The sequence below is a fragment of the Fragaria vesca genome, linkage group LG2 (assembly GCF_000184155.1).
Source record: "Fragaria vesca subsp. vesca linkage group LG2, FraVesHawaii_1.0, whole genome shotgun sequence".
In the NCBI taxonomy this organism is placed as follows: Eukaryota; Viridiplantae; Streptophyta; class Magnoliopsida; order Rosales; family Rosaceae; genus Fragaria; species Fragaria vesca.
The window spans coordinates 18,375,783-18,385,644 of NC_020492.1; the positions used below are offsets into that span (position 1 = coordinate 18,375,783).

The following is a 9,862-nucleotide window of genomic DNA, read 5'->3' on the forward strand; positions in this document are numbered from 1 at the left end:
AAAAATCTGTTAGAAATATTTGTTAAAAAATCTGTTAAGAAAAAATCCGTTAGAGAGAGTTAACAGACATCCGTTATGTGGGTCCTGTTTTTTAAGTGATTGTCATATGTGGATTAATAAAACAATGACACCTTGCAAGGTATTAATACCCCAAGACACCTAAGTCTTTTCCAAAACATATATAGCGACCTTATGAAAAAATATATATATGAATTACAATCAAATTATCGTCTGAAATAAAAATAGAAAATGTTATAAATGGCGGAGGCATTTACCGGGCCCATATAAACAAAATAAAAATAAATAGAAAACGAAGAAACATCTGGGCCGAATCTGTGACACACATGAAGTATGATGGTCCGCCCCTTCACCATATAAAGTGGAAGCATTTGCTCTCAAATACCAGCTCCCGATCCATCCACCTCATCTCTTCTCCTTTCCGATCTTTCTTTCTCCTCTCTTTCTCTCTCTGCCCTCGAAATCGCCGCCAGCGGTCGCCGGCCGGGATATGGAGTCGTCATCGCCGTCGTCATCGTACCTGAACCTGTTCCTGGAGGAGACGAGCTTCTACAACCGCATTGTGCTCGGGAGCCTGCTGCCCAAGTGGGTGTGGGCCCCGCTGCCACACTTCTTCCAGTCGTGGCTGCGTAACTACCTCGGCGGCACCTTAATCTACCTCGTCTCCGGCTTCCTCTGGTGCTTCTACATTTACTACCTCAAACGCAACGTTTATCTCCCCAAAGGTCAACTTAAACAAACACATCTCGATCTCACTTTGCCTCTTGTTTGAATATGTGTGCTGTTTTTTGTTGCAGAAAAACACACTATTCCTCTGTCCATGTCTTTTTTTGTGTTCCTCAATTGTTAGTTCAGTTTGTGATTTTATTTTATATTTTTATTTTCACCAATTATTAGCTAGTTCAGTCAGTGTTTGACCCATTATGCCTGTACTGTGTAGGTTACATTTTTTGCTTACCTCTTTTAATTTGTACTGTTTCTATTGTGCATCTGGTAAATAGTTCTAGTGCATTAACCAAAGAGGAAACTTGATTGAATCAGTGAAGTACTAGATCAACTTCAGGTGGTTTAATGGGGTCTGCTTAGGTTAATTCAAGTTTTGGATGTTTGTGTAAACTTGTAATTGAAAAGTACTTGTCTTGATGAGTATGACATGTTTTGGGTTACAACTATATATGTACTGTTGATTGGTTGTTGATGCATATTATTGATGTACTTCGGTTACATAAGAGATTATTGATGCAGATATTTTTAAGGGAGTGTTCAATTTTGCTTTCATGACTGAGAAATTGACAAATATATGCATTATGTAGCTGTGATATAATGTCAACCTGTTCCCACATTACAGATGCCATTCCCTCTAATAAAGCCATGTTTTTGCAAATATATGTTGCCATGAAGGCCATGCCGTGGTACTGTGCTCTTCCGTCTGTCTCTGAGTACATGGTTGAGAATGGCTGGGCCAGGTGCTTCTCAAGAATAAGTGATGTAGGTTGGGTTGCATACCTCATCTATTTAGCAATTTATATGATTGTCGTCGAGTTTGGAATCTATTGGATGCACAGGGAGTTGCATGACATAAAGCCTCTGTATAAATGGCTACATAATATACATCACATCTACAACAAGCAAAATACCCTCTCTCCATTTGCTGGTAATTTGTCCATTACTACTTGATTTAATTCCATGCCTTGTGTCAATAATTTGGATGCATATATATGCACATGTATCTCGGTCTTGTTTTGTTTATTAGCTGGCTTTCTTTTAAGTATTATGAATGTATTTGAAAAGTGTCTTGTGGACTTGATTTGATGATGGTGCATATGCCTGTTCATTCTTTCTACCTCATTGTTCCCCCTTTAATCAAGGATTGAAAATTTTATGACTGCTTTTTCATCCCCTTGGTGCTGGAGCATCTTACATCTTGATTGTTGCTACTACTTTAAATCCTTCCAATCTATTTTAACCCAACCAAATGTATAACTGTATAAGTATAACTGATTCCAATAGAGTCCATAACTAAGTTGCACATTTGTTCACATATGTGCAGGTTTGGCTTTCCACCCACTTGATGGGATACTGCAGGCAGTTCCGCATGTTATAGCTCTATTTCTTGTGCCAATGCATTTTACTACTCACATAGCGCTCCTATTTCTTGAAGCCATATGGACTGCAAACATTCATGATTGCATACATGCCAAAATATGGCCTGTGATGGGTGCTGGATACCACACCATTCATCATACTACGTATCGCCACAATTATGGACATTATACTATATGGATGGACTGGATGTTTGGAACTCTTCGTGACCCTATCAACGAGGAGTCTAAGGTCTTATGAAGCATGCTTGCCTACCTGAGCAATGAGTTTTCCATCGATTTGGAATGTTGGTTGGACGGCCTTTCCTTTTGTCTCTTATTTATGAAGTTTTGTGCTTGTAAATTTAAATTGACAGAGATACTTGCTTGAGTTTTTTCTTTTTGGTCTAAGCGGTTGCCTCCTGAGTTAATGGCCAATGATCCGGATTCTCTGTATGGATTTAAGTTGCTTAGATTTGCTTGGATGTCTTATAACCATTAGAAGTAGTAAGAATGACATAAGAATAACATGGTGGTCTTAGATTGTATTCAATTTAATGGTTAGAAGTCATCCAAGCAACATAAATCCAAGTAGAGAAGCCAAATTCTAATTCATTAAGCTGCGGAGGAGATAGTTTGAGCTTCCAAACGAGTTTTATCTCCCTCAGTTGGTCCCTTCGTCTCCCATAACAATGTAGTTAGTTATATAATAAGTTGTTTAGTTGTATAATTCTGCTACATTTTTAAAAATGGATTAGAGTTATGGGAATGACCATTATGATGTTGCCTTTCTTCTTTTGCTAATTTCATCACATAAAAGGGTGCCTAAGCGTAGAGAATCTACAATATCAGTATCTTTGAAAAGATAATAAATCCATGTGTGCTGCTAGTGATGGTTTGCAAAAATGTAGACAAATTGAAGGTGAGGCCATGGCATGACGGCAACTTGGCAAGTGAGGCTAGCAATACTCATGTGCACGCTTGTGCAATGTTTAAGCTGTTTGTGGCAAGTGACAACTGACAAGTGAGGCTAACAACATTCATGTCCTTCAAGCAATGCCAAAGCATATGGAATCACGCAGTATCGTTTTCTAAACTTATAAACCTACCAATCCTTGAACAATTTTTCCAGTTTCACAACTATGAATTTTTAAATAATAATAATTTAAATGTTGTATCGTGCATACGCATAGAAGGTGGAATGGGCTAGGCCCAAATAAAAAAGAAAAAGAAAATGAAAATAGAACACGGTGGGATCTATTTGCCAGACAAAAACCCTAGTTTTACCCGAACTCGAAAACTGCTGCTTACTCAAGGACTCAACAATCGAGAGGTGAGTGATGTTTGGGTTACGCGCAGTCGCTTCAAATGTTGGGGGTCGACTCCTTCAATCTTTACCGGTGAGTCAACACATAATCCCTTTTCTCTCTCAAGTTCAACTAGACTTCCACTTTAGGGGTTTATAGTCTCTAAGGTTTATCACTGTGGATCATTTGAATTTTGGCAGTTCACTGTTTACAAGCAAACTTATGCATTTGGGTTTTCTGGGTTTTGTCTGAATTGTTCTTATCCAACTGATTGGGCATATGTTTTATATGTTCTCTGTGCTTTAATTTCATTTCGAACTTTGTAGGTTACTTGCTTCAATGAAATTTGTGTCTAAATTAGAAATTAAGGCTTCCACGTTGTGAGTTTAGGTTGGTATCATCTGCCGCCTGAGTTATTTGTTGCTTATTCATATCAAGTAGAGTTCTTTCTCCCTGCTGAATGTAGAATATCAATTGCCATCGAGAGACTGGCTGAGCTAGAAACAGGTGCAGTACTGACTACTGAGCGAAGGCATCTTAATGTAGATGATAGGAAACCATTTAAATGATTAGGTCTTAGAAAGACGGAGCTGCGAAGAGATATAGCAGAAAGAATGTGCTACTTTGATAAAGACCCTGTCTTAGCCATAAGCTTTCAGGGCGGCCAAAGATGTTTCATTTATAGATTGCATTATAACTGATGATTGCATTCCCTCAGTAGTTGTAGCAGCAGTGCACTGAAATGCTTATTCAAAAAGATTGAAGGCAATGCAATGCTCATCCTCAAACACAAAATGTCAACAATGATGTTGCATTGTTGTCTGTATATGTAGCCATGTAGGCGGATAGTACTGCATCCAGCTGCTGCTTGGAGAATATTGATGTTCTAAGTTAACATAGTTGAATATCAAGATCTGGTCCGTACTACTCCCAACAGCAATAATTTGGTGTTGTCATAGTCTCTCATGAGTCATGATACTACCACTACTACATCAATTTCACTCCTGCTAATTCCCTTTGGTTCCTCTTCGGAATTGTTATTTTGGATCTGAGTTAATTCAGTACTGCTGATCAGTTTGCTCTCTTGATTGTTTACTGTAAATGCAACTGTCTTGATGGTCGTGACTCTCGTTTGAGTTGTAGTGATGATCATTGGTTTTCTGTGTATTGAAGTCGGAAAGAACGGATTTATGTCATTTTCTTGAGAACTCCTGTTTTTACTTGTAGTTTAGTGGGATGCGCACCCAAGGCATCACTATAAAAGCAGGAATGGACATCCCAGACAACAAGTCCCTAGAGTACGCCCTTCAATACATACATGGCATAGGTAAAGCTAGGGCTCGCCACATCCTATCTGAGCTCCACATGGACAACAAACTTGCCAGGGACTTGACTAAAAGAGAAATTGTTGCTCTTGGTGATGAACTCTCCAAGTACATAATTGGAAGGGAACTGGTATAACTCTCTCTTTCTCTCCCTGCCTCGCTTAAAGCACTAGTTGTATGGTTGTGTCTCTTACATATTTGGTTTGTGGATCTTTCAGGTGGCAGTAGTTGAGAAAGACATCAGACGAATGATAGACGTCCAGTCCTACAGAGGGATAAGACATAGTGATGGATTGCCTTGTCGAGGACAACGCACCAAGACCAATGCCAGGACCAGGAAAGCTGGTAAACGGATTCCTTCTGGAGCAAGGCACAAATAGCCAGTTCTTTCAGTGTAGTCAGCGAACATCATAATTCAGTTGGGGGTTTTCAAAAGGAGCCCAGTATGGATACAATATTTGACTGCTACTACCATTTTTTATGTTTCAAGTCATTCCTATTGCCATTTTTACAAAGCATGTTATAAATAAGAAAGCTTCATCCTCTTCAGTTGGGTATTGGATTTTGGATTTAATCTACTTTGCTCTCTTCAATTTCTATTGTACTTTGCTCTCTTCATCTTAAACAAACAATCCCTCCTAACCTTTGACCTTCCTAAAAACCAAACCTCATCTTCAAAAGAAGAACCGATTGGGCTTTAATGTATTGGGCCATTCAAGTTTGTCAAAAACAAAACAAAACTTCCAAGGATAAGCTGAGCTCGACCTCATCGTCTTCATCCACACACAAAACTCAATCACTCTCACAAACGCAGTAAGCAAATTTCTGAGCTCCAAAAATGGCGCAAACTCTGGCAATGCCTCTGGCGCCGTCTCTCTCCGTAGTCTGCACCGGTCGGAACCCCAACCCTTTCTCCACCACTCTCTCACTCCCCATCAAAACCCCCACCAAGGTAAAACTAACTTCCATATCCAATTTCTAAGCCAACCTCAAACTTGAGGTTTTGGGTTTTAATGGTGTTGTGGGTTTTGTTCAGGTGGGTGGCTTAAGCATCAGATGTGTGCGTGTTGGTGGAGTTGAGATCCCAAACAACAAGAGGGTCGAGTTTTCGCTTCAGTACGTTCATGGAATTGGGCGTACGAGAGCACGTACAATCCTGAACGACTTGAAAATGGAGAACAAGGTCACTAAAGACTTGTCTGAAGAAGAGCTCACTATTATACGTGAGGAGGTCTCAAAGTACATGATTGAAGGAGACTTGGTGAGTTTGGTTTTGTGTTGTGTTTGATTTGGGGAATTGGATTTTGATGGTTTTAAGGTTTTGTGTTGTGTGTTTTCTGCAGAGGCGGTTTAATGCGTTGAACATTAGGAGGTTGAAGGAGATTCAGTGCTACAGGGGGATAAGGCATATTCAGGGTCTGCCTTGTAGAGGGCAGAGGACTAAGAACAACACCAGGACTTTGAAGGGTAAGAGGGTCACTGTTGCCGGAAAGAAGAAAGCTCGTTAAGTACTTGCATTGTGTTTCTAATCTATTTTTGTAATTGATGATCTTTGAAATCTGTTGTTTCGGTTTGTGTATTGGGGTTAGTATTTAGTGGAATTGATGAAAGTGATTTGAGTTAATTAAGTTGTTTTCTCACCTAAGGATGTGCATTTGGGATCACTTTCTGTTATGCATTTTGGTGTGTTGCAACTCTGTTCGTGAATGTGAACTCGATTTTGTTCAAAGGATTGATAAAGATTGAGAAGTATATGGTGTTAAGAGTTCTGTATATGGTGTTAAGAGTTCTTCACCTATGATTTAAAACTATTTTGCAATATGCTTTAATTTCTTCCCTACCGTTTTTAGATGTGGCAAAGGTATCACATTTGCATGCATCCATCCATTGCTGCTGATCCCAGGCCTTTTAGTGCTGGCATGGTCTTTCATTATGTAACTGATGATGAATTTTAATGGCTCAGTTTTTGTGTTGCGTTAGTACTTGGAACTAACTGCTTCAAGTGTATTTGGTCACTTTCTCTTCATATTTTTGTGCATGGATATGAGCTTCATTACCTTGTGAAGTTAGTACAGGAAATTTTGTCTGATGTAGTGTAAACCTGTTATCAAAATATAAACCCCTCTTTTATAGAAGTGGTTTCTGAAATCTGACAATTCTCTTCACTTTCTTTGATTATCTGTCTCTCTAGTGCATCACTGAACCTCTCTTTTCATTAGTATGTTCCCGTTGCTTCAATGGATCCCAGAACTCTTACTACTAGCATGGCCATTTGTTACGCATGATTGTTTAGATCTGCAACACACACTCTAGCTTATAGCTCAATAACTTCTCAGAATCACTTCAGTTTTCTGTATACGTCCAATCTTGAGCAAAACGAAGAGTTGCCTTCCTTGGATAAGTATAGATTGCTTTTCATACCTGGGATGCGATTTCAGCTGGATATAATCATGCATTCATGCAAGTATTCAAGCACCTTAACATATTTACCCAGTCAAGTGTTCGCCTAAAGCTTTCATCTTACCAATGTTTAGCTATTAGTCTGATTGGTTCGCTGTTCAAGTTTTCCAGTTATATGAATAAGCAAAAATGTAGCCTGAGAATTGGGCAAATAACGCAACTGACAAGAAAACTAAAAATGACAGCTGTGGGATTTGAACCCACGCCCTTTCGGACCAGAGCCTAAATCTGGCGCCTTAGACCACTCGGCCAAACTGTCTTATAGACAACACCAATGGGGTTTTGGATTAAACATGTAATTACGATAAGATCTCTGATAGTTAATAACAACAACCATATATTACACAACTCAGAGTTTCATGAAGGTACTTGGATTTGCACATTCTCTAAATACTCCATCCTAGACAATACACAACCGACCATGTTTCCAATTCACCCCAGACTAACACTATGGCGTTGCAAGCACGGCCATACTAGACTCGACTTAGGGAGACAATGAAAACACGACTAAACCTAAATTCAATAGAAAACTAGCTAGACTAGATGAAGAAAAAAAGGAAACTAGTCACTTACCCATGTTTCCCTTTCTCCCTTGAAGTACTACTACATCTTGGTCTTGGGAGATAATAGAAACACAGGTGAGGCCAACATTACGGTCCATAACCCCTAACTCACATCACAAGCTCAGCTTCTCAATTACCACAAGTCCTACGAAGCATCCCCAATAATCCAAGATCACTTCTTCACTCTGGGTCTCCTAGAAGGTGCACATACACGGCATCCAATGTTGATGAGCTCCGGCAGTGACTCACCATCACAGGCCGGTTCCAAAACCGCTGGCAAATACATATCAGTGTGGCACCAGAATACACTGTTCTCAAATTGCCTCATAAGAGCTTGTTTTCCCTACAACAAACACAAGCTAGATCATGAAGCAAGGCACAGAGATACTAGTCATTCGCTGAATATCTCAATTGCCAACGTCTAACATCTAAAACATGCACCAAATGAAACAGTGACTAGACCAATATGTAAAGTGAAGGACATGTACACAATGCTACAGAAAGTCATAGGAGTTTCTTGACCATACGATAAAAAAGTACTAGACCATAGAAAACTTTTGTTTCAATTTCAGAGTTTCATTACAAACATGAAGTGAACTTTTCAATTTCCAGAAAAGATGAAAAAATGAACCCATTAACTTAATGATCCTTCAAGATAGAAACTGAACCTGGATCTTAGCACAAGTGATTTCACAAACTTTATTGTTCAGCTTCACATTCCACGCTCGGTTGTGATAGTAACGATGGAACCTCACAGCAGCAACATGACTGGTGAAGTTGACAAATGCATAACCCAGATTTGTAACCTTCTTCTTCTCCCAGTATTTCCTACCATGAGCATAAACATACACAAAATCAAAAATTTACATACATACAAGACATTAATAAAGTCGAGGTTTGATAACAAAAGTATACTGAAACCTCGAAATGGTAAACTCACTGGAAATCCATTGGCAAATACACAAAATCGAACGCAGATTTGTACTCAGACTTTTTGTTTTCATTCCTGCAGTGGCTTCTCAGTATGTTCACCAAGGCAGTTCTCCTGCATATATAAATTAATTAACACTAATTAATCCAGATTACAATTTACAAATCATACTAAAACACAAGCATGTAAATGTACAAATAAAGACAGGTATTGCATGATGGGGCCAAAACATGTTTAACGCAGAACGGGTATAAATGACAAAAGAACGACAAAACCCTCAGTCAATTTGCTGCTACACGCAAACTCAACAGAGCTACGCAGAGGTCAACAAAGTCAAAAGCAAGCCCAAAACGCAGAGTATATTCGGCGTTTCAAATAGAGAGGAAGTACTCACCGGAACTGGTTGGGAATATTCTTGATCATCACTGTGGTGCAGGACGGTTTCTGGTTAGATGGACATGAAGGAAAAGGAATGACATCCCCTTTGCTGCTCATCTTCTTATTCTCCAACGACTTGTGAATCCTCTGATCCTTGTGCTCTTCAGACTTAGGTTTCCTTACATGAACGGCACGACGGGAAACGACATGATGCTTACGCCAGCCGACCGGAATATTATGTTTCATTGAACGGACAAACCTTCTCACTCTTGGAAGCTCCATGGTTACTTTGTTATGAACTCTTGGGATAAATGGTCTGCACTGCCAAGAAGGGCCAACGCAGAAGTAAGTCTGAGTCTGAAATGGGTTAGCATTAGGGTTGAGTGGCTTGGAGTAGGTTTTGGAAGGAAAGTGGAAGAAGGGTCTGGCATTTGGGTTGAGAGGTTTTGGGGACATGGTGAGGAGTGAGGAGTGAGGACTTGTTGGTCTCTGAAAATGGAACAAGCGCTAGCTGTGTTGTGGATAAGGGAGTAAAGGGTTGAAGTACTGGGTTTATAAAATGGAAGGAAGGTTGAATCTGATAAAGTGGATGGTGGGGATTGAAAGTTGGGAAGAGTGAAAAAAGAGAGAAGGTTTCCAGTATGAGGTAGTTTCATATTTTGGTGCATAAGACCTCTGCAATGATAGAAAATGGGGAAGCGTTATTACTCATTCTGTCTTTTCATTTTGGACAGTGCCCTGCAATAATAGGACAAAGCTGCTTTACCCTCTCTCGACGGCTTACATGAAAGAATGTGTT

The 9,862-nt window shown here is 39.6% G+C and overlaps 4 protein-coding genes and 1 non-coding gene across 5 annotated transcripts; 3 read left to right on the forward strand and 2 right to left on the reverse strand.

Moving 5' to 3' along the window:
- The first annotated feature begins 286 nt into the window (after positions 1-286).
- Positions 287-2,870, forward strand: LOC101292472 (delta(7)-sterol-C5(6)-desaturase-like). Its single transcript, XM_004290777.1, has 3 exons — positions 287-743; positions 1,367-1,672; positions 2,069-2,870. Exons 1-3 carry the CDS (start codon positions 509-511, stop codon positions 2,359-2,361), a joined length of 834 nt encoding a protein of 277 aa, XP_004290825.1. The 5' UTR covers positions 287-508; the 3' UTR covers positions 2,362-2,870.
- A 374-nt stretch (positions 2,871-3,244) lies between these two features.
- Positions 3,245-5,327, forward strand: LOC101292760 (small ribosomal subunit protein S13, mitochondrial-like). The gene is made up of 3 exons (XM_004290778.1): positions 3,245-3,499; positions 4,634-4,861; positions 4,950-5,327. The coding sequence occupies exons 1-3, from the start codon at positions 3,440-3,442 to the stop codon at positions 5,109-5,111; spliced, it is 450 nt and encodes a 149-aa protein (XP_004290826.1). The 5' UTR covers positions 3,245-3,439; the 3' UTR covers positions 5,112-5,327.
- Positions 5,328-5,487: 160 nt separating this feature from the next.
- On the forward strand, positions 5,488-6,492 carry LOC101293059 (30S ribosomal protein S13, chloroplastic-like). Its single transcript, XM_004290779.1, has 3 exons — positions 5,488-5,683; positions 5,768-5,992; positions 6,075-6,492. Exons 1-3 carry the CDS (start codon positions 5,570-5,572, stop codon positions 6,237-6,239), a joined length of 504 nt encoding a protein of 167 aa, XP_004290827.1. The 5' UTR covers positions 5,488-5,569; the 3' UTR covers positions 6,240-6,492.
- An 878-nt stretch (positions 6,493-7,370) lies between these two features.
- Positions 7,371-7,450, reverse strand: TRNAL-UAG. The gene has a single exon. It is a non-coding gene; the product is annotated as a tRNA-Leu (tRNA).
- A 476-nt stretch (positions 7,451-7,926) lies between these two features.
- LOC101292668 (protein terminal ear1-like) lies at positions 7,927-9,345 on the reverse strand. Its single transcript, XM_004292623.1, has 4 exons — positions 9,080-9,345; positions 8,695-8,799; positions 8,423-8,582; positions 7,927-8,097 (listed from the first exon to the last, which is right to left on the reverse strand). Exons 1-4 carry the CDS (start codon positions 9,343-9,345, stop codon positions 7,927-7,929), a joined length of 702 nt encoding a protein of 233 aa, XP_004292671.1.
- Positions 9,346-9,862: the final 517 nt, after the last annotated feature.

Coding starts and splice junctions, on each gene's coding strand:
- LOC101292472 (XM_004290777.1), top strand. CDS start 509: ATGGAGTCGTCATCGCCGTCGTCATCGTACCTGAACCTGTTCCTGGAG. Junction 744..1,366: donor CAACGTTTATCTCCCCAAAG/GTCAACTTAAAC, acceptor CCCACATTACAG/ATGCCATTCCCTCTAATAAA. Junction 1,673..2,068: donor TACCCTCTCTCCATTTGCTG/GTAATTTGTCCA, acceptor ACATATGTGCAG/GTTTGGCTTTCCACCCACTT.
- LOC101292760 (XM_004290778.1), top strand. CDS start 3,440: ATGTTTGGGTTACGCGCAGTCGCTTCAAATGTTGGGGGTCGACTCCTT. Junction 3,500..4,633: donor GACTCCTTCAATCTTTACCG/GTGAGTCAACAC, acceptor TTTTACTTGTAG/TTTAGTGGGATGCGCACCCA. Junction 4,862..4,949: donor ACATAATTGGAAGGGAACTG/GTATAACTCTCT, acceptor TGGATCTTTCAG/GTGGCAGTAGTTGAGAAAGA.
- LOC101293059 (XM_004290779.1), top strand. CDS start 5,570: ATGGCGCAAACTCTGGCAATGCCTCTGGCGCCGTCTCTCTCCGTAGTC. Junction 5,684..5,767: donor CCATCAAAACCCCCACCAAG/GTAAAACTAACT, acceptor GGTTTTGTTCAG/GTGGGTGGCTTAAGCATCAG. Junction 5,993..6,074: donor ACATGATTGAAGGAGACTTG/GTGAGTTTGGTT, acceptor TGTTTTCTGCAG/AGGCGGTTTAATGCGTTGAA.
- LOC101292668 (XM_004292623.1), bottom strand. CDS start 9,345: ATGGAGCTTCCAAGAGTGAGAAGGTTTGTCCGTTCAATGAAACATAAT. Junction 8,583..8,694: donor TATTTGCCAATGGATTTCCA/GTGAGTTTACCA, acceptor TGCTCATGGTAG/GAAATACTGGGAGAAGAAGA. Junction 8,098..8,422: donor TCACTTGTGCTAAGATCCAG/GTTCAGTTTCTA, acceptor TGTTTGTTGTAG/GGAAAACAAGCTCTTATGAG.